Below are 23,373 nucleotides of genomic sequence, written 5' to 3' on the forward strand. Positions count from 1 at the left end.
AAAACACCATGCTTGTGAAACTGCGCATTTCTGCATTGGACACTGAACCCATTCGTCAATAATATTAACGTTTTTGGGAAACGGCCCTTGTTCAAAGCATGTGCTATGGTACCTATTTTTTTATTATATTATGTATTTTTCCTTTAAAGGCCAGTGTTATTGACGAATGTGTCGAGTTATTTTGTTGCTTGTACCTGCACACCACTGCCAACGCAAGCATTATCAGATAACGGCAAACACAGGCCGAGTAACGCAAGTGTTATTTGATCTTTAAGTGAAGAAAATACACCGATGTGTGTCGACACGGTATTTTTTATTAACCACAATCCCACAGTACAACGAACACCACATTTTTTTTTTACAAAGTTTGTTGCACTGCGCCGATCAACAAACCACCCGTCAACTCCTTCACCGTGACACCCCGCAGCCAGGGCCCTACGATCCTCCGACACCCATAAACTCGTTGCGTCTCCCACCAACCTCCGCTCCATGGGTGACAAGGGGCCTTTCTCCTCCGCTGCCCCGAGGCTATGGTGCACGCTGCCCATTGAGATGAGATCCACCGAGTCAATCGCCACTTTTAAACCTCATTTATAAACTCATCTGCTCAAAAGGTCCTCCTCCACTCTACCACCTCGTGTATTCCGTCCCTTGAATGCTCTCCATGCTGATTTTATGCTGTATATATAATGTCCTTTTTTTTCACGTCATAGTTTTTTTTATAGTATTGAACACTTTTTTACTGTTCAGTGATTTAAGCGTGGGGAAAGGCGCTATATGAATAAAATGCATTTTTATTGTCATCCAGAATGTGCCAGATACCGTCGGATCTCGGAAGAGCACCATTAGATCTCGGAAGCAAAGCAGGTTTGGGCCTGGACAGTACTCTCATTGGTGGCCCTCGTGCACAAATAGGGCGCCGTAAGACTGCGGAGATACGCCGACGGGGGCGGCAGATGGCAGCGCAGCAAAATCCATCACTGTGCTGCACTTCTACGCTTCCACATTTATGGTCCCCGTCTTCACCAGCCTGCGCTGACCAGCGTGGTGAAGGCCAAATAATCCCCATGACCAGTGTGGCATGGAGAGCTCCCTCATCCAGCAGCGGAGTGAACAAAGGCCCTTCACATATATATTATCTCTTTAAGATCTCTCACCCGGTTAAACACCAAATGAACTGCATCTTGCGCATACGCCCTTACAGAAGTTTGTCTTGACCCAACTGGCAGGTCCCCAGAGTGGTGGGGGTAAAGTGTGGGAACTCCCACCTCTGACGTCTGGTCACCTTGGAAGAGTAGGCCAAAGTAACCTGTTGGAGGGGGCTCCATAGAGGCTCCGTCTAGGGCAGGCCCCTTCCGCCAGAAGTGGCGTGAGAAGGACATTGCAGGGTGGCGCCTTCGCCTTTACGGACAAGACAAAGACACCCTGTATAGCCTCAACACACTTTTGGGGCAAGTGCTGTCAGTGAGCACCTATGAATGCCGGTGCAGCACAAGAGGGGTTGAGTGGCCAGCACCACGCCCGACCGTCTTTATCTCCCCAGTAGCGATGCTTAAACACCGCGCCAGGTACTCAGTTGAGACTGAGTCGACTTAGGGGAGGGCACAGGACCGGTTCAGATGATCGTCACCGGTGTTGGCCGCGAGTGGGAATCGAACTCGGGGTCGCTGGATTCATAGGCCCAGCACGCCAACCACCGCGCCACCGCTCCCCACACCTTCACGGACGCCGTGTATAACACAAGCTCTTGTCCTGTGCGCCTTGAAATCTCCCGTGCACCGGCAGACACGGGAGGAGGAGGAGGAGGTCTTAGAGGCCGGTGAGTCGATGGATCAGCTGCTGCTGATGCTGCGAGTTCATCGGCTGGTAGCTGGACAGCTCCAACGAGAAGGTGCCCGTCCCGGATGTCAGCGTGCGGATCGCAGTGGAATAGCCCTGCGTGTGCGCGCATGCAAGATGCGTCCCGTGTTCGCACAAACGGAACAAACAGAGGAGAGGCGTGCGGCAAGCTGATTGGCGCAAGCCTTCGAACGCACCCAGCGCTCTCGCGGGAAGGGTTGTCGGGCCGCGCAATGCTAAACGGTGGCACCGCGAGTGGATCGTGAGCTGCCCGCAGGTCAATATGGACCGGCCGGAATTGTTTTGCATCCGCACACACACACGCGCGCACACATTTTCCCCGGTCACCGCACGCTCCTTGCTCCCCCCCCTCCTGCCCCCACCGCCCCCCCCACTTCGCCCCGCTCACCCAGCCCCCTTCACTGACAAACGCTTACCATGGTCTCGGCCAGGGGCACGCTCGCCAGCACCACCTTGGAGTCGAGGCGGCTCTGGACGTCGCGCACGCAGCCCCTCCGCTGGGCCATGTCGGAGAGGACGGCTCCGAGTCGCGCCTCGCTCACCGACACCTCGACGCTCATGACGGGCTCCAGCAGCTGCACGCCGGCCTCCTTCAGCGCCTGCGGCGGCGCAGCGAGCAGAGAGGTTATCGTGGGAGCCCCCGTCACAGGCAAGGCCCGCGGAGCCGTATAACCCAGTGGGCCTTAGCTGGGTATTCAATTTTTTTTTTATTATTATGACCAGGCCTGCGAGTGCGCACACCTGGTGCAGACACGTGGAGGCGCACGCGGCCACCACGGCCGGAGACGACCCTGGCTGGAGCGAGACGGACACGAGTTCCACCTCGATGTCCACCACTGGAAATCCCAGCTCGGGGCCTGCGAGCGCACGCACAAGTACGAGCGGCGGTCAAGGAGAGCAATCGGAGGGAGGGGAGGGGGGGGGGGCGTGCGTGTTCATCATTGGGTTGCCACCTGTCCAGGTTCTGACGGGAACAGCCCGGGAATTGTCGGCCGTGTTCGGGTGGCAGGAGTTCATTTGTATGGAGATCGGGTAGCGGTATTGCCGCGTTGAACTTTATTACAGTACACTGCAGCACGGTTTCGATAATAGACCTAGCGCCGACTCAGAAATGTCGCCGGATTTGGCCTGTGGAAAAGCTAACTCTTTTCAACTATTTTTTATTTTACCAGGTAAGGCCCACTGAGCTATATCGCTCTTTTTCCGAAGATACCTGGCCACAAATGATATATCAACGATGTGGCTTATCATGTGGAAATGGATGGCAGCCAGGCACTCTTCATGCATGTTTCTAAATGAGATCACGGAGAGAACATGCAAACTCCAAATATACAGGTGTCAGGATCGGGATAAAACCCACGACCTCCTGTATACCAGGCAAGGTAATTAACATCTTGCCACTTTGGCAACCCTCGGAATTCATCTCCGTTAGCCGATGGTAGTGATATAATAGTTTATAATGGGATCTGTTTTGCCAGTATCAATGAAAGATCCATGATACAGCTGCTCACCCCAAGCTATAAATGCTCTGATTAGTGCCTTATCTTTCTAGTGTTCGCTCTTTGGTGTTCTCTAGTCTGAGACACCAGTGACATTAGGCCATAAAGAAAGCTGTCTCTGGTGTAGGCCAATCAGTTTAAAAGACAATGCATATATAATAATTATCAGAGCATGTTTGTTCGCATGTTGTGTGTGGTTAATGCAGACTTGATTCCTTGAAAAAAGTTTCTGTTTGGTGTTTGAACATCTTAACACCTGTTTTATTGCCAAAAAGAGTAAAACCCATTATTTTTCATATAATAGTTAGTTCATTCATAAAATCTTTTGTGCCAGTCACCAAATCGTCTGGAATTCGCCCCGATCTCGTCAAGACTACGGTGTACAGCTCTGGTGTTTTATGCTGTGAGACTGTGATATGGGCAGCAGAGGGCATCGCAGTAAAACCCATTGGTTTATCCTTCATCAATCAACACTGACCAGTTCGGTGAAGTATTTATCACAAAACCCCAACTATCCGTAAGGCATGGGGAGGCCCTTATCCAGCAGTGGATTGACATAAAAACAGTACATCTACACCACGTTATAGTATGAGGTCAATAGTGACTCTCCAGTGGACAGACTGCCCCCTGCCATAGGAATGTGGGATTTCCAGTGGACAGACTGCCCCCTGCCATAGGAACGTGGGATTTCCACCATGTTTTTGAATGAAGGCAGACACGCACCTTGCTGCGCGCCGGCCTCCACACCGCTCCGCACCGCGTCGATGATCTCCTTCCCAGCATGCATCGCGACTTTCTCGTTGACCTTGAACCGTGGGGTCACGCAGCCCTGAGGGCAGGGCCCCACGGCGAGCTCCACCACCACCTGGTGCAGCTTCTCCCCGAACGAGCGCTCCAAGGAGACTGCAACCGGCATCAGCGGCGGAAAATCGGGGCGGTTACGTTCCGGAAGGGTCGCCCGTGATTAATACCGCGACTTCCGATTAGCATCGGTTCTGGCCCCCTTCCCCTTAAGTCGACACAATCTCAAGTGAATACCTGCTGCGGTGTGTAGTAAACGTCGCCAATGGGGAGACAAGGACGGTCGGGCGTGGTTGCTGGCCACTCACCCCCCCGTGTGCCGTACCGGCATTCTTAGGTGCTACAGCGCTTGCCCCACAAGTCTGTTGAGGCTGTGAGGGGGAACTTCGTCTCGTCCATGAAGGTGAAGGTGCCCACCTGCAAGTTCCTGCTCAGGCCACTGCTGGCAGAAGAGCCTCCCACCTCTATAGAGCTCCCCCTCGAACAGGTTACTTTGGCCTATTTTTTAACGGTTGACTGCATGTATTGTGCGAAAGAAGTTCAACGTACATACACGTGTACACATACAATCCTCCGGGGGGAATTATACTGGTCAACAAAAAAAAACACATTTTTTTCTGACCTGGTCTTTTGCAGCTGTTTTAGACTAATTTCAGGGTGCTGATTCCAAATCTGATCTCATATTTGCTCTATCACATCTCATTTTTATGCTATCAGCATACCCCATTTTCATTGATTTTACCCAAAATTAACTCTGTCACTTGTGATTGCAAGTTGTTGCGAGTCAGTGACTGCTTTAGGGTTAAAATATGGTGCTGTATTTTTAGGATAGTGTGTTTATAATATCATTTTATGTAGATATACACATTTATTTAATATTTTTCTTCTGCAGTTTTTATTTAAAATGCAATATTTGTTATCTCAAAAACCTGATGTGATAGACAAAACTGATGCCAGATTTGGAATCAGCACCCCAAAATTACATTAAAACCGTTGGAATAACTTATGCCAGAAAAAGTGTGTTGACCAGTGTTATCAATGAAATACGCGCAGCGGAATGTGAGAAATCCCATAGCGTCATCTACGAGAAAAGCGAGAGGCCTGCCTATGGGTGTTGGCGTCATGAATCAATTTAGGCAAATTAGAAGAAAATTACTCGCGCATTACTTAACTGGGAAAGACAGAGCAATCGTCGCCTCCTCCTGCGCCAACAGCAGGAGGCTTCTGAAAGGGTCTTGAGACTCGGTGAAGTATTACACGGGAAACGAGTGTAGGAATTGCAACAATTAAAAATACGTATGCTATGGAGTTTAATCACTGGCATATGGAGTAAATGCGCCCACTTAACATTGCGATGGTTACACCGGGCGAATGAATTAGTGAGTCTTGTGGATTAAAAACAATATAGTCTGTTAAAAATAATCATGACGTTGTTTTGCCACAGTCGAGGAATAGGCCCCCTCATCCAGCAGTGAATTGGCATAAGGCTACAAACAATTATCATAATAACTTATTGACTCAGGAAAGCCACTACGAGTCTGAAGACTCTTTTTCAGGAGGGTCCTGCGCTGGATTGTTGGGCCAACACCAATGACACGGTGCGCCTTGGGCAATAGGAGCAAACCGGAGAACACGGAGGAAACCCATGCGAAAAAGGAGGAGAGAACACACACAAACCCGGGGGAGATCATACAACACTGCGCGCAGAAAGGCGCCCGAGGCCGCAATCGAACCAAGACCCTTCTTGCTGCGAGGCACGAGCGTGTTATCGCTGCGCCACCCTGCCGCCGATCAATCGCCACCGTGGTCACCGTCACCATCGCGGCCATCCCGTCAGCGCCTCACCGCTTGCCGTGCCTCCTGTGCCGACGGTCTCCCTGTACGCCACTTGCAGCGGCCCCAACGCCGTCTCGATGCCAAACTCGCGACGGATGCGGTCGTGCACAATCTCTATGTGCAGTTCCCCCATGCCGCACAAGATCGTCTACTCCACACACAAAGACAACGATCACCCCCCGTGAAGCCCGCAGAAACCGTTTGGTCCAAGTGCTGCTAGGAGGCACCAAAGGCCAGGATGGCACAAGAGTGGGGTGGGCAGCACCATACCCTGTGTGTTTACACGCCGCATCAGCTGCTAATTTCAGGCCGAGTCGACCTAGGGGAGGCCCAGGACTGATTCATATATTCACCACTGTAATTCACCGGCGAGACTGAATCAAACCGGAGCCGCCGGGTTCATAGGGCAGCGCGCCAACCGCAATGCCACCACTCGCCACTACACACAAAGTGCTGTAAGAAACTATTCAGGTCAGCACGGTGCACGAGTTGATGGGCCACATAAATTCGTTAAGACTCCTGACCCAAGGGGGTTTAAGGTCACCATTTTCTGGCTTGGCAGTGTGGCAGTACAATTGTCTTACATTCCCGCTGTATTTCATCTGTACAGGAATCGAGCGTTTTCCCCCCACTCCTCAAATTTGTGAGTTTTCTCCGGGTACTTCCAGGATTTCTCCCACGTGTATGAAACATACTTATGGAGTTGGCCAAACATCCTGAGTGTAGGGCCGCAGAGCTTAGGCATTCGTTGGTAGCGCGGGTCTCCGGCTGCCACCCCACTTTATGGTTTCCCCCGCGCCTCCGTGCAAAAAATTGGCACTTGACACATTCTACAGCTTTTGTGAAATTCAATTTTCATGACCGACACGCTATATAAAACTTATATATCAGGGTAGTGTGGCCAGGACCACGTGCACCAGACCACCTTTGTCTTCCCCCTAGGCCAATGTTGTTGACCGCACCAGGTACTTACATTATGGAGTGGCTCAAGTACAGTTTAAAGTTGGACTTATTCAGAGAGAAGAGAATTTCCAAGCCAATTGATGTCAACCAAAGGGTCCTACATTGGGATGTTTGGCCAAATCCGACACATTCACGGTTTAAGGAATGTATTCCTTTATAATTGTTAAATACATGTAAACAAAAGAGAGAGCGTGTACGATGGCAGAGCACGTGGGCATCCAAGGGCACGGGGTTCACCGAAATCCACACGATGGAGGAGTGAAACAGATTGAAAATTGCCAGCGCAGAACCGCACGTTCTACGCTTGCTAGCGTTGGCAAGCGCATCTCGTGGCAGGCTCGTGCGCGTGGTTTAATGGCGAAAGCCGAACGCCGCATCCTGCCACGCGCTGTTGAACTAACGGCACGGACAGCGATCCGCTCAGTCTTTTTTCCGGATCTTCTCATTTGTATCAGGTAGCCCGATCATCCATAATACAGGTTTTTTTGGGTTAGATCGCATAAATATAATTGTCGTTAAACCCGCCACCACCTGACACAGCCGATAAGTAAGGTTTGTCATGGAAACAAAACATGCCAATTCGTTACTAGTACAGCACCCTGGTGTATTGGAGAGCAAATCCACAACATTAACAATCTGTGTACGATGTTTTGCCAGTAATTACAACTAGCTTCATCAGGCGACAGCCAGATTTCGCTTACTGACAATTCTGGCTTACTCGAGTCCGGCTTCGAGAGGTACGGCTGCATTTGACAATGACGTGTAACACGGGCGGGGGAAACGAACTGTGGGTTTCGTAGCTGGGTGCACTTAGTGCCCGTTTGTGCGTCTCTCGCCCCGTCTCCCACCTGTCCAGAGTCCGGATCGACCTTCACCCTCAGACTGGGGTCCTCTCTCTGCAGGCAGGCCAGGGCGTGCTCCAGCTCTGCACACACACACACGCACACATCGACAAGTCCGCCGCTTTGTGTGAAAATAGCGTAAAAATCCATCCACCAAAAAAATTCAACTAGATTTTTTTTACACATCCCAGCCACATGGCCTTCTGTGTGTGTGTGTGTATATACACGTAAAATTTCAGCAGCACCGGTTCAACACAAGCAAACATTGTACCGGTTTCAACTTTCAGAGTCTCATCATCGGACATTTGCTTGAACCAATGCTGATACCAATGCTACTTAATGGCTAGAAGCTCACAGAAAGCTCTTAGGCTGACGGCAATTTGTAAAAACCCATCCATATAAAATAAGATAAATATGGAGGGACCGATATGTGAATGAAGCATATTGTCTGCTCCGCACCAACGCGTATGATTATAATTCAGTGTTGTGTAAAATGAAAGGTGGCCCAGTGGTTCAGGAGCACTGAGCCTGCACCATAGAGAGACCCCTGGGGTTTTCCAGCTACGGATCAGAAACATGCACAATGGAGAGTTGCACAAAACCTGAAAAGTTGCAAGATACGAGCATGGCGAGGTGCAGGACTGGAATTCGATCGAGAGACAGAACGGGGAACATGTGGATTGGGGAGCAAACGTAAACTGGAGAGGCGTTAACATAAGCGAGCACACCCGTGGGCCAACTGATATCATCACGAGAAGGGCCGACTGGCCGACGGAGGAGACTGGTGACGAAGTGGACAGAGAACGCGCGAGAGTGTGCGACCGCCACGGAGATGGAGTGACGGAATGGGCCCGTGTGCAGGAAAGAAATAGATTGTGGCATCGTGAGACCGTGAGGGATGGATGAAGACTCGGTCAAGGAATTCATCCAGAAGTTGATAGATCACAGCTCGCAATGATGTATGGACGCATGGTTTGAACAGGGAGACACTTTTGTTGTTTTACTTTTTATACTATTAGAGAACAAACCCTACTGTCGAGAACGAGGTTCAACCACAGGTGGAAATAAGCCAGATTCTCATCGTTGCCAGCCCATCGGTCCCGACACCAACATTAGCTTGAACCTCCTAACGCCACGCGGCCATATCGACACTTTTCGCTTACTGCTCGTTCACTGCCTCCCTTCGCGCACACCCTTACCGCCCTGTTTGGCGACGGACGGCGCTTCGACGGTACAGAAGAACACGGCTTCAGGCACCTCGACGCCGGCTAGGACCGGCAGCTTGGATGCCCCGGGGTCCTTGGGGCTCACTTTGCTCTGCGTGGAGGTGGCGGCGGAGGAGGCGCGGCGAGAAGCGGCCTGCGCCGATGACTTGGACGCCACCAGCGTGTCTCCCGTGCCCGTCTGTGCGAGCACGGAAGGAGGAAAGGAGGGCGAGGTTGGGTCGGGTGGTAGGAGAGGCGCAGTGGTGTGTGGTATCGAGTGGCAGTCAGCTGTGTTAATGTCACCAGGTGAGAGGCCATCGTGATACCGAGGAGTTGGTAACCATGTGGCGTGGGGGGCGTTATAAATCGTTTGTGGCTCCCTGGTGGTCGAGTGGTTAGGATGGAGGAGGCTCGTGAAGGACGCTGCTACTGGGTAGTTGGAGGCAGTCGCCCTCCAACAACAACGGAGGGCAGAGGAGCGACGCTCACAACAACGTGCAGAGTGCCAGCGGCTAAAATACAGCAAGTTTGCACAGGAGGGGGCACAGCTGGTGCATCTGCCAGTCATCTCAGTCAATCAACCCATGGCACATGGGAATGTCCCGTGACCTCCCGTCAGCGAGTATTCAACACTTCACGTGGCCTCTAAGTGCACCTGGCCTGGCACAGGCACTGTGGTGACATCGTCACTTAGTGGACTGGCGGGTGTTTGTTGGTTAGCGGTTAAGATTAGGTGCTCCCACCGCCGCGCCCCGGGTTCAATTCCCGGTCAGGGAAATACTAGTTTCCCGCACCACCGATGAGCATGGTTGGCTTCGTACGGTGCGAAAGAAGTTCAGAGCGGCAAGCCAACACCGCCAATGGTTTTCAAAAGTTAATTTAAGTATTCTTTGGGTCTTTCGGTAAAGTCACGTCAATAGGTTCAAAGAAAATAACAAAAAAACTACGTTTCGATCACAACAGAATTGGTCGTCACCGGTTAAAACATTTAATTGGTACATTTTCGTAATGGGAAGTTTATTTAATTTAATATTAATATACGTTCTTGCACCGATTTCAATCTCTTCTGTCATGCAGTTGTTTTTTTCTCCCATTTCTATCTGCCTATTTTTGTTGATTTCTAATTGCTTCATTGTTGTACTGCATTGTAGACTGTTCTCATTTTCATTGACCCAGGTAACTCTTGCAAACGCGATTGTCCTATTTCTCAACTTGAACCGCCAAGTTTCTGGGTTCGAATCCAGGTAGCTGACTGTGATTAAACCAGGTTCTCCTATACGTCATTAGAAATTCATCCTTTTTATTTCACACGGGGGGGGGCTGAACTTTCCCACTTGCCCTGCTGCAGAGATTTTCATCACGAAGCAATGAAACAAAAATTTGCAATTGCCAGTGGTAGAATAATTGCCATGCTAATTGAAAAACCTATTTAACGTGATACAGTATTTTTTTTGTGCGGTCATTGGCAATTGAGTCAAGAAACCTGAGAACCTGGTGTATTCACGGGCAGTGGCTGGAACTTGGATTTGAACCAAGGATTTCCACGGTGCTAGCTCAACGCACTCCGAGCCCCAAGCCCCCTGGCCACCAAGACAGCAATAGCCCGCCCCTTGTTGGCAGAGGGTTCGCGTTTCGAATCCGGCAGATGGCCCTGGTTTAATACTGCGGGTGTATTAATAATGTGACGCAATTGAAAAATGCCACCGCAAGTTACTCATTGGGATTACACAAAGGAACCACAATCATCGCCCCATACTGGCAGACTAATGCCCACTTGCAGGCCCAGTGCCGAGTCACCTCTGCGCCGCACAGGGCCAGCTTCCGCCGGGGGTGCCCTTGGAACGTCGATTTGAGATGACGATATCAAGGCGCTTTGAGTTGACGGTGCACGTAAGTAAGCGCTACACAGATGCAAAGACCGTTGCTATTAAACCCACCTGCTTAAGGCCGACCGCAATTGCGATATTTCCGGCTGACAGAGAGGAAAGCTCCACGTGTTGGTCAGCGAAGGGCAGCAGCAGTTTGTTCATTCTCTCCCTTCGACACACGCACGAGCACAACAGCCGTGGCCAAGTCAACAGGCAACGAGTGCAAAGGTCACCTCCACTGAAGCCAGCTATGGAAATTCCACATTCCCACGGTGGCTGGCAGTCTCTCAACACGATGGACACACTTGCAACAAGGTGGCAAGACTCATTTTTAGAACCTCAGAAAAATAATGATGATTAGAACAATAATGTACTTTAACGAGTAAAACTTAAACCTCCTTGTCAAGTTCTTTAAGTGGGGAGGCCTTCATCCAGCAGTGGATAGATCGAGGCTGACAATGGCAATGATTCTAGATTTGAAGCTTTCGTGACTGCAAGGAATCATATTCTTAGGTTTTTTCGGTAAAGTCACGTAGGTAGAACATCAAAATTAATGAAAATAAAATAAAAAACAAAAACAAAAATCACGACGTTTCGGAGGCAACACAAGTCTCCGTCATCAGGTGGGACCGTCACAGCCGAATTAGCTGCAGCTGATGACGGAGACTTGTGTTGCCTCCGAAACGTCGTGATTTTTGTTTTTGTTTTTATTTTATTTTCATTAATTTTGATGTTTTACCTACGTGACTTTACCGAAAAAACCTAAGAAAATGGCAATGATGATGATGACGATGACAAACACTACAATGACGGCAATGAAGACGACAATGACGCTGCTGCTGACGACAACATACATGACAACCCTGAGCCAGGATTTCAACCCGTGCTCTTTGACCACGTGTGTGTGTGTGTATGTTGAACTTCTGTCGCACCGTACGTAGCCAACCGTGCCAATCGGAGGTGCGGGGGAAACACAACAAACTAAACGCAAAAAGTAGTTCGGAATAAATTAGTTTTAAATATAGACGATTTAAAAGCGCATGGCCTCCAGCGGCTTCCTGATATCGCAAGGGCGTTCCAGACGGCCGCAGAAGCGCACGTGAAAGCACCGCGCGACGACCGTCTTCGCTCGATGGCCGGCAGCCAAAGAGCCGTCGGCAAGCCCGAGGGGGGAGTCTCACGTGCAGTCCTTGTTGATGTTGTAGACGGACGACTGCGGCCGTAATGCCCCGGAGTAGACCCTCAGGAAGACCAGAGGCCCCCTCTGCTTGTCGTGCGTCACCTTGAACGCCAACGCGCACGGCTCGTCGCCGTACCACTGCCTAGGGGCGCACGCGGGCAAAACAAAAAAATAGCGCGCTCGTTCAGCCTCGTGGGAAACTTTGACCTCACCACGCAGCTCCAGTGCGGGTTTGGTGCCAGGGCAGGGAGCAGGGATGTTTGAGGGGGACCGTAGAAGTGAAGCACAACGATGGATTTCGTGGCGAGGCCTTCATCCAACAGTGGACTGGCTGTCCCCATACACTCTACGTCTCTACGTTCACCATGTACTCTGTTTCTATTAACTGAAAGGATTATTTCTCCCCGTCCCATCATCTGGTCCACTGTGTTCTCTGTGCCGAAGTCTTCCAAGTGTCTCTTCTAGCATGTCCCCTGTGCCTCCCCTCCGTCTCTGCTCGTCCATCTTTCCCTCCACGGCCTCACTTATCCCCGTCGATTCCCGCATGTTGCTGTGTTCCCGTTTGTCCCTGCTTATTTGCCCGTCTATCCCAGCGTCTATCCCCGCGTGTCCCCCGTCAATCCCCAGATGTCCCCCGCATGTCCCCACCGCGCGTCTCACAGGAAGGGGTGCTGGCGCTCGACTGGCGAGGGCAGGTAGTGCGTGACCGCGTCCATCAGTAGCTGCACGCCCTTGTTCTTGAGCGCGCTGCCACACAGCACCGGCACTGCCGCCCGGCTGAGCGTCGCCCTGCGCAGGGCCGCGCGCACCTGCGGGCGCCGTCGATCCGGCCACGCACAGAAGGGACCGGGGGGGGCGGGACAGGGGAAGGGACACACGGAGCGGAACAAACGAAGGTTCCGGCACGATTGACTTCAGGGGGAAACGGAAGGTTGAGCCGAGAGAGATACGCTGCAAGAACTAAGCTGGAGCAAGCGAGCGAAAACATCCAGAAAGGTGTGAATTTAAAGAGGTCGAATCTTTTGTCTTTTTTTCTCTACATTGTAATTGTTTCCCACAATGCATTCGGGTTGTGCTGACAGTATCGTGAGATGTGCAGAAGTGAGATGGACTGCAATATACCAGGACCACGATAGATAAAAGAGTGGGAAGGCCCTCATCAAGAAGCGAATAGGCCATGGATGATGATGATGATGATAATGATGATGAACCTTGTTCTGACCATTTTTACCAATGGCCGCTTTGCCTTGCGGGGGATGCGATACTAAACTATATCGAGGCATACTCACGTGTTCGCTGGCCACGGAGGAGAAGTCTTCACTGTGCTGCCCTAAAACCAGCTCTGCGAATGCGTCATCTCCGTCCGCCAGCTGCACCACAACAACAAACAAACAAACAACAACAACCACATCAACGGCAATCGTCTGCCACGGGACGAAGAACCCATCCGGATCGCTCGCAGAGCAGTTGCAACCCCCTTCGTGTTCGAGAACGGCCCACGGAAGCGGATAACACAGAGCTACCACTGAGATCCTTTACTGAGCGACCTCTCGCTCGCACCTCGATTAGCACGTTTGGCTATGTACGGAGCGAAATAAGTTCAACACACGTACAGCAATGTAGGCGTCACCACTTCCCCACCCATTCTGCCACGGAACCACAAGCAAGCGAGAAGGGCAGCCAGAATCGGCGTCCAACAATTGCCCAAGCTCTGTGGTCCTACATCGGGATCTTTGGCCACGTACATCCGAGCCTGAACAAAGACAAAGATCCTCCGTGTAGCCTTAACAGACTGTCAGGACAAGTGCTGTTAGCGAGCACCTATGAAAGCCGGCACGGCACACGTGAGAGGGTGGATGGCCAACACATCGCCCGGCCGCCTTTATCTCCCTAACCTGCGTCGCCAGGTTCGTAGCGCAGCGCGCTAACCGCTACGCTACCGCACGCGCGCGCACGAACGATGTGAGAATAACGTGAGATGCAAGTTATGGGACGCCGATATCGCGACAAATCCCATCGTGACAAAGCGAGGGCCGCTCGTCCGCCAGCGTCCCACCTGCTCCACCAAGGTCTTCCTCGCCTCCACGGCGCTCGGCCACAGCTCAGGGGTCCCCGCAGGGCTCAGCGTCGTTCTCTCAAACTCCGAGCCGTCGTCCCGCTCCGGATGCGCCCGCGATCCGGCCGGTCGCCCGCCCCCCCACGTGAACGCCTCCATGGAGACGACGTCCACGATTCCGCGGAACGTCCTCTCGGCGCCGACGGGCAACTGGCGAGGGGAGGGGGGGGGGGAAGAAGGGGACACGGAAAGAAAGGGGCCGCAACACGCCATCGCTTCCTGCCCTCTGCCGCAGACACCGCGCAGGTGCCGAGTGCGGTTTTTTCCCCCAACGGGTTCGCACAATGCGCCGGTTGGGGCGCTGCGAGCGGCGGGTCGAGCAGAGCGGCGGAGGGGTGTGACGAGCCAAATTTGGCATCGCCGTGGCGTGATGTTATCTCCCTCGCCTGGTACGCAGGAGGTCGTCGTGGGTGCGGTAACCGACCCCAGACTCCTGTATATTTGGCGCTTGCACGCGAGGATTTTTCTCCGGGTCCTCCGGTTTTTCCCCCCACGTTTAGAGTAACTGGCTGCAATAAACTTCCACTTAATAAGCCACTCCGTAGAGCTGTCATCTGTGGCCAGGTCGCTTCTGAAAAAGAGCTAATAGCTCAGTGAGCCTTGCCTGGTAAATAAAATAGTTTAGTTTACGTTTATAGGGGTTTATTTTTCCATAATCAAGTTAATATAAATTTCTCATCATACGCTTTCAAACAAGTCTAGGGCGAAATTTTCCAGACAGAGATACATGCATGCCTAGATACGTACCAATATATAGATTAGCTATTTATTATACAGATGTTAAGCCTCGTTAATCTATAACTGACCTGTATAATGAGAGGCTGGACTTTAAGTTTCTCTTTGATGGAGTCCACTGAGTAGGCAAAGCTGAGAAAGAAAATAATAGATTAATAGGAACACCAAGATGATGTCGTCGTTAACGTCATTAATGCCACCAAACCCTGCAATCGCCTGCTGCCAGAAAATAAATGGTAAGGAGTTCAATCTCTATGGGGTCAGTTCTGGTAGCCTCATCGCCACGGCCACCACCACCACCACCACCTTTAGGTGTCCCCCCCCCCCAAAAAAAAAGTAAAAAGCGTGTCTCCCTGCTCTCAAATGAGCAGTGGGCGGCACCCATTGCCACTGACGGTGATGAACCAGTGATTGAAATTCCACATTCTTATGACGAGGACCAATCTATCCTCAGGATGACCACTGCTAACTTTGAACAAATAAGATGCAAATCATTTTACCAACGCCAAAGTGATGACTGATAGATGATGATGATTTCAGATGCAAATCATTTTACAAATGCCAAAGTGATGACTTGGCTCCAAGGAGCGCGGTAGGTTAACGACTGCCCCACCGCTCCGCCCCATCATCTCTTTGCCAATTTTCATCTCCGACGTGCAATTGGGGTCACGTCACAGCCTGAAGGTTTAATTCAGAGCCCTCGCAGAGCAGTACAACCCTTCGCGTTTCACGCTGGCCCACGGAAGCGGATACCACAGAGCTACTTCTGAGAACTCCGGTCTGCGCTTTCCCACTCGCTCTGCCACTGACAGTAAAGTCCGTCTCGTGTCAGTCAAACCGATGACTTTAATTCTTTAATTGAGACAAAACCCAAGTTGATTGCGATGGTTTTTTTGGGGGTTTTTCCGTGATGCCATTGGTGGACAGGCTACAGCCACGTGACTCGCAACACTTGAGAAGCCGGTTTAATCGCTGACGGTTGAAACCCGGATTCGAACCCAGGTTCTCATCAGGGGTGCCCGGCTCAGTCCAGTGATCTCTTGAGCCACCCGGCCACCTCACGACACTTCACACTGCGACAATGAACAGGAGACATGGTAGGGTGGGGTGGGGTGGGGTGGTGGCAACGATGCACCGATGTAAACCTAGAATCACAATCCGGACATAACTTCCGGGGGACTCACCTGGCTCCCAGTTTGTCCATCTTGTTGAGGAAGCACAAGCGAGGAACCTCGTAGCGATCAGCTTGTCGCCAGACGGTCATCGTCTGAGCCTGCGCGCACAAAACGGACCCTTCGGTGATCCCCCTGCAAGGTCGAGGAACTGAAAACACGGCGCAAGAAGGCCGTCATGTTGAGAGGCGGTCGAGCTGACACCCCTGGGTTCAACTTCAGGCAGCCTAACCTTACCCTACCCTCTAAACCCGAACGTAACTTTATTGAATGTGTATTCTAATTTCTCCATGAGCGTCATGTAAAGGGGGACAGGTGGCTGCTGGAGAGGGCCTCTGAAGGTCCGTCACGGCGCACGAGTTGACGGTGCGGCAGGCGCCACGCCACGCCGTCATTGTCTCCCCAGTGCCGACGTTGAAGCACAGCACTGTGTACCCGTCTTTTGAGGCCGAGTCGATGTAGGGGAGGCTCAGGAACGGTTGGAATACAACGTTTCACCGATGTCGCGCATCGTCGCCAGGAATCGAACCCAGGCGGGCGAACTGCAGTGCCACTTTGTGCAAACCAATGCGCCACTGCTCCCCCAATACGCATTTTCATACACCAATTGAACTAACGCAACAACAGCCGCCATTCGCTACTAAGTAGAGGTGACGTCACTCACGGTGCTTGTGCTAGACCAGGTGCACTTAGAGGCCATGTGAAGTTGTCCCAAGGCTAGCTAACAGGTCACGGGACAGGCCCAGGTGCCATGGGTCGACAGTCTGACATGTCAGATGCACCAGCAGTGACCCCTACTATGCCAATTTGCTTTATTTTATCCGCCCGGCGCTCCGCTCATTGTTGTGAGCGTCACTCTAACAAAGACAAAGATCACCCGTATCGCCTTAACAGACTGTTGGGGCAAGTGCTATTAGCGAGCACCAATGAAGGCCGGCACGGCACACGAGGGGGGTGGGTGGCCAACACCACGCCAGGCCGCCTTTGTCTCTCTAGTGGTCATGTTTACACATTGCACCAGGTATTAAAGGCTGAGTCAACCTAGGGGAGGCCCAGGAGCGGTTCAGATAATCGTCACTGGTATTGGCCGTGGCGGGAATCAAACCCAGATCGCCAGGTTCGTAGCACAGCGCACGAACCGCGACACTACCGCTGTTACACACACACACTTACGCACGCAAATAAACACAAACGCACACCTCAACGCCAGCAGAGGCATCAAACACGGCCACGGCACCGTCCAGCACGCGCAGGCATCGTTCAACCTCCACCGTGAAGTCCACATGCCCTGCAAACAACACAACACAGACACCTACTCTTACTGTTTGGTGGCAAGACAATGTTCGTAAGGTACCGGGACTGGTTTACTGAGAAAATCGATGGGCTAAGCACCGAATTGTGGAATCCCCATCAAAGCATGCTGTGTCCTCGAGTAAGTATGTATGTTGACCTTCTTTCGCACAGAACGTAGTCAACCGTGCTAATTGGGAGGTGCGAGCGAAGGACAACAAACTAAACACAAAAAGCAGTTCTAAAAAACATAAGTTTTCAATCTAGAATGAAAAGTGCATAGCTCCAGTGACTTCCTAATATCGCAACGAAGAGCATTCCAGACGGCCGCAGAAGCGCATCTGAAAGCACACGATGCAGTGACCGTCTTCGTTCGATGGCGAGCCAAAAGCCGCCACTGCGAGGATGACCGGAGTTCACGTGATGGTTTATGCTCCTTGACGAGATCAGCAAGGTACCGTGGTTCGTTTGCGGCAAGCACTTTGTGTGTGTAATAACTTCCACCTCACGACGTATTCGTTCGGCAACCGGAAGCCAATGCAGCTCGGCGAACACCCGGGCGGGACAGCAACACCCACGGCGGCATGTGCCGCGGAATATTGTGGAACACGCTGCAAAAATTCGACGGCACAGTCTCACCGGGGGTGTCGACGAGGTTGATGCGGTGGCCGCTCCAGTGGAAGGACACGGCGGCCGACTGGATGGTGATGCCTCTCTCCCGCTCCTGCGCCATGAAGTCCGTCACCGTGTCACCGTCGTCAACGTCTGCTCGCCCGGAGCGGAATTCAAAAGTCAACAGGGGGAAACGCATCCGTCGGCATTTTCGCCATTGCTGTTGCTGTTGTTGTCCTATTGAGAGAAAAGCCCCCGCCATAGAAATGTGGAATTTTCACCACTAGCTCAGCGGCCGCTGGTGCCAATGGGCGCTGCCCAAAGTTGATTTGAGCCGACCGTTACGTTGACGTCTCATGAACAACGACGACCAGGGGGTGGCAGTGCAGCAGTGAATGTGAGTGCGGTATTCAACGTGTGTGTGTCTGTGTGTTAGATGTAGGGGAGCGGTAGCGCTACGCTGCGCTATGAACCTGGCCACCCAGCCCCTCGTGTGCCGTGACAGGCCTTTATAGGTGCTCGCTAACGGCACTTGCCCCTTACAGTCTGTTCAGGCTACACGGGGGATCTTTGTCTTTTTTGTTAGACGTAGGGCTTCCCCAGGTATGGGCTACCATAAGTTGAATGAATAATGGTTATTGGTCATCATTATGATGTGACAATAATTAAGACTTCACAGCACCCTGTTATTCTTCTGCTGTATGAAACATGCATTTAGATTAAAATCAAATAAATCACGACGTTTCGGGCACAACACAAGCGTCCGTCATCAGGTGGGAAAGCATAGTCTGCTGCTGAGGCAGACTGTTTTAAAAGGTTTGAAATGGGTGTAGCTCAAGGGTTATAAAGAAGTGGCCAGGGCTAGTGATGTTAATGTGAGAAATTAGCACCTGATGACGAATGCTTGTGTTGCGCCCCGAAACGTCGTGATTTATTTTATTTTATACCTACGTGACTTTACCGAAAGAACCAAAGAATATGGATTCCTGCAGTCACGAAAGCTTCAAATCAAACATGCATTTAGATTAGATTATTTGGCTTTGTTGAGCTAGCATTTGTGGCGAAGTCACTTCCGAAAAAGAAGATAACAGCTCATTGGGTTTTACTTGATAAGTGATTTTATTACTTTTCCTATACTTTGCACTCCTATCGTGTTTTTGTATTGTTTGTTGATGTAACGTTCTGACCTGCCCCGACTTGACACCTGTGAAAAAAAGCTTGAAAGCTCATCAGATTCCTCCGGTATAACTAAATATGCTCTGCTTCTGACTCTGACTTCCTGCCTAGAGCCAAAGGCTCAATGAGGGAGGAATCTGTCCAAGGATCCCAATGCGGGAGGCAGCGTCGACGTTTTTTTGTTGTAATGAAACGAGTGACGAACAATGTATTCGTATCAACAAAGTGTTTTATTTCGCTCAGTGTTGGCGAAGGGGGGGGATTGGGAAAGAGGGGGGGTGCGGCGGAAATAATTCGACGACGACGATGGCTACGGACTGCTGCCCACCGCAGGCCATGCAGGCCCCTTCGATTCGTCTTGCCACAGACCCGTGGTCGTGCTTTGGTTCCGTGGTGGTCGCCAGCCGTGGCCACCGCTTGTTGATTTTCTGCCTCCAGCCCCACCCTCCCTCATGATTGCCGTGCATTGCCGGCGGCATTTTTTTTCATTTTCGCAGTTGCAGACAATAACAAAATACCACGGAGGTTGATCCACGGGTGTCGGCACGTTTGCCGTTCTCACACTAAAAAGAAAACTACGCTATTTCTAATTTTAACCAGGTAAGGCTCACTGAGCTATTAAGCTTCTTTTTCAAAAGGCGACCTGGCGATCACAAACGCTATTTCGTACAAAGTGGCTTATCATGTGTGGAAATGTATAGCGGCCAAATACTCTTCAACGCATGTTTACAAATATTGAGGGGAAAAACTGGAGGACCCAGAGAAAAATCCATGCCACCATGGGGGAGAGAGAACACGCAGAGAGACATGCAGACTCCAAATATACAGCAGCAGGCGTCAGGGTCGGGAGTGAACCCACGACCTCCTGTAGACCAGGCGAGGTAGTTAACATCTCCTAGCCACCGTGGTGCTAAGTGTGAGTATCAAGACCACACATTCACTTGTCATTGATAGGAAGTTTGGTTTCAACACATCGACTTACATGCACGGTACTGACTGGCATGGCGTAACGATGTATAGGTATTTGTGTAATGTTTAGAATACTGGACCAGATGTCACCTGTTAAATTTGACCTATCCTGCCAGCTAGATAAAACTATGCATAGACTCAACACGACATAGACCCATCGGGAAAATAAGACAGCTGTCAAGCAAGCACAATCTCAAGCTGGCAGATGAGGTGAGTTATCGGCATTAAATCATTAACCATGACTGGCTGATAGGATAGACTGATAAACAGGGATCAAAGATTACCAGAGCCAGGCAACGTGCTTCATTTTATTACACGCTTTTTATTAACTCACTCTGTCTGTTGTTGTTGTATCCTCAAATCTTCCAACTCAATTTTACCCACTTCCCAATGTGGTATCGACTACAAAATTGGTATACTAATGTCATACTGATGACAATACTATATTCTATCATAAAAAATATTAAAACATATATTTTAAAACATTATTTTTTATATGTTATCTAGATTTGAAGTTTTAGTGACTGCAGGGATCCATACTCTTTGGTTCTTTCGGTAAAGTCACGTAGGTATAAAATAAAATAAATTAAATCACCAATTTATTTTATTTATATGTTATGTTTCAGCTTGTCTCTAATTGTCCACGCTCAACTGACGTTGGCTGTAATTGGCCACGGTCCCTTACGTTATGGCAAGCTTCGGGGCCACTTCCTGGAGTCGCGGAGTTCTTCCATTGCTACTAGGGTACATTTCATTAAAGCGTGTTTTTAAAAAAGTTTTTTTAAATATTACTTATTTTATGAATTCAAAACGGCCACGGGACAAAGCGGAGAGTTGACAGTGTTATCTGTGCAAGTACCGCCAAGCACGCGCGTGTAGCCAGCGTAGTACAGCATGCGTTCCGTCGTCGTGGTCTTTCCCGCGTCGATGTGGGCCATGATGCCGATGTTTCGTATCCTGCAGCAAACAACAACGGGGTCACTTGGAGCGGGAGGGACCGGCATGGCGCGCGAAACGTCTAAAAACTGAAACTATTTTTAGCGTCCTCTGGTCAAACACCGTTTGAGACTAGGCTCGAAAGAAATCTGTCTCTGGTGTGGACACATCAGTTTCAAAGACAATGCATATATTCATCTTCTTGGTTCTTTCGGTAAAGTCACGTAGATAGGAAATTAAAAAAATATATATTTTATTATTTCCATTCTACGTGACTTGGTTCGTTCGGTAAAGTCACGTAGAATGGAAATAATAAAATAAGTTTTATTTTTTTTATTTTATTATTTCTATTCTACGTGACTTTACTAAAAAAACCAAGAAGATGAATCCCTGCAGTTACGAAAGCTTTAAATCGAAAAATGCATATATTATCACAGAGTATGTTTTTTGTTTGCATTCTGACCACAAGTATTGTGGTTAATGCAGACATGATTCCTTGTAAAAAGGTTACAGTTTGGTGTTTTAACATCTTACCACCCTGTTTTGTTGCCAGAAAAAAGGGGAAAACCTTTTCTCATTTTTATGTTGCCACATAAAGCCACATTGAGCTTCACGGCTATTTTTCAGAAGTGACCTGGCTATCACAAATGATAGCCCAAACGAAGTGGCTAATATTTCGATTTAAAGCTTTCGTGAGTGCAGGGATTCATGTTCTTGGTTCTTTCGGTAAAGTCACGTAGAAGGGAAATAATAAAATAGTAAAAATAAAACATAATACAAATTCTCAAGACGTTTCGATTGCAACACAAGCAATCATCATAGTTTTCACACCTGATGATGATTGCCTGTGTTTATGTTTTATTATTATTATTTTATTATTTCCCTTCTAAGTGACTTTACCGAAAGCACCAAGAATAGGAAGTGGCTTATCATCGTGTGGAAATTTATAGCAGCCAAATACTCAAAACGCACGTTTAAAAATGCGGGGGGGAAAAAACAGGAGGACCCAGAGAAAAATCCACGTGGCCACGGCGAGAAAACGCAAACTCTAAATATACAAACGTCGGAGTCAGCATCAAACCCACAATCTCCTGCATACCAGGTGAGGTAGTTAATATCTCACCACTGCTGCTGCCCTTAGGGGATGGCGTGGCCATCACCACACAATAAAAATGTAAAATGTAAATTTTAAAAAACAATGGGAAACTAAAATTGTGATAATGCGATCATGTCGTGAAAATCAACATCGTATCGTGAAAAGTTATATATCGCAGCAACCTTATTCCTTACGTGCCCAAGGAAGTACATCTCTACCTCTTGAGGCTTGAGACCGCTGAAGCAAAGTCCAATTATACCGAATTCTTAGCATCGTCAGCACTATGCCTGGCCGCCCGTGTCTTGCCACATTCACACACCACACCAGGTACTCGTCTAAGGCCGAGTGGACCTCGGGGAGTCCCAGGGCCGGTTCAGATGGTGGACGCCAATGTTGGTCGTGCGTGAACGGGACTGGAACTTGGGTCGCTGGGTTTGTAGCGCGGTGCGCTAACCGCGATACGACCGCTCCTCACCCAGTACGCGCACCAACAAACACACACATGCAGTGTGTCCCGTTTCCCTGGCTCTGGATAACATCAGCGGCGAGTGATATTTGAACGGGTCCTACACCCGTAAACAACCACGCCAACAAAGAGCCAGGTTCGGATAACATCTGCCACTGAATACTGTGCTTCAAGTCCGGACACCCAAACCGAGTTGCCGGGATCGTAGCGTCAACACAAAAACACGCAGCTGCATGAACAAAATATGCACACACTGCATTTCATCCATTTTCGGTGCAGCGACAGGTTGAACCTTACTTGGTTCAAACCTTACCTAATACATTCATGAACTTGACTACGATTCCTTGAATGCCGTCACATAGTGGGAACCCAGCAACCCAAGTTTGATTCTCGGCCACGGCCAACATTAGTGACGATTGACATCTAAAGCGATCCTGGGACACCCTTTCGCCGACCGGCACTGACAAGGGTGGTGAAGTATGGCCAAAACCCACCATGACCGGTACGGTATGGGGAGGCCATGATGCAGCAGTGGAAAGACAAAGGCTGTGAATGCATGAAGACAAATGGCCTAACTCAATGACACCCGTCAACTCTCTAACATGAAAACTACCGACTGTAAGCGTACGACGTTTTTTCCAAAAAGTTAGGACCACACCAAAGCTTGAGCAGACTTAGCATCAATCAGTCCGTTTAAATAACGCTGCCAATTGTGTAAACATATTGACACTAAGCAGTGCACACGCACAGC

At 50.1% G+C, this 23,373-nt stretch overlaps 1 protein-coding gene across 1 annotated transcript in view; it reads right to left on the minus strand.

The window, feature by feature from the left end:
- Positions 1-303: 303 nt before the first annotated feature.
- Positions 304-23,373, minus strand: part of GFM2 (GTP dependent ribosome recycling factor mitochondrial 2) — a 32,384-nt gene continuing 9,314 nt past the window's right edge. Inside the window, exons 5-21 of the mRNA XM_078874534.1 lie at positions 20,984-21,081; positions 18,007-18,132; positions 17,277-17,365; positions 16,090-16,178; positions 14,977-15,037; positions 14,111-14,320; positions 13,344-13,424; positions 12,715-12,863; positions 12,056-12,196; positions 10,944-11,043; positions 9,001-9,205; positions 7,808-7,884; positions 6,006-6,144; positions 4,083-4,262; positions 2,602-2,717; positions 2,277-2,459; positions 304-1,935 (exon numbers count right to left, since the gene is read on the minus strand). Coding sequence (XP_078730660.1) covers positions 1,810-1,935; positions 2,277-2,459; positions 2,602-2,717; positions 4,083-4,262; positions 6,006-6,144; positions 7,808-7,884; positions 9,001-9,205; positions 10,944-11,043; positions 12,056-12,196; positions 12,715-12,863; positions 13,344-13,424; positions 14,111-14,320; positions 14,977-15,037; positions 16,090-16,178; positions 17,277-17,365; positions 18,007-18,132; positions 20,984-21,081 — 2,170 coding nt within the window. The 3' untranslated portion in view covers positions 304-1,809. The remainder of the gene's footprint in view (positions 1,936-2,276; positions 2,460-2,601; positions 2,718-4,082; positions 4,263-6,005; positions 6,145-7,807; positions 7,885-9,000; positions 9,206-10,943; positions 11,044-12,055; positions 12,197-12,714; positions 12,864-13,343; positions 13,425-14,110; positions 14,321-14,976; positions 15,038-16,089; positions 16,179-17,276; positions 17,366-18,006; positions 18,133-20,983; positions 21,082-23,373) is intronic.

This window comes from Lampetra fluviatilis, chromosome 39 (assembly GCF_964198595.1).
Source record: "Lampetra fluviatilis chromosome 39, kcLamFluv1.1, whole genome shotgun sequence".
NCBI classification, from domain to species: domain Eukaryota; kingdom Metazoa; phylum Chordata; class Hyperoartia; order Petromyzontiformes; family Petromyzontidae; genus Lampetra; species Lampetra fluviatilis.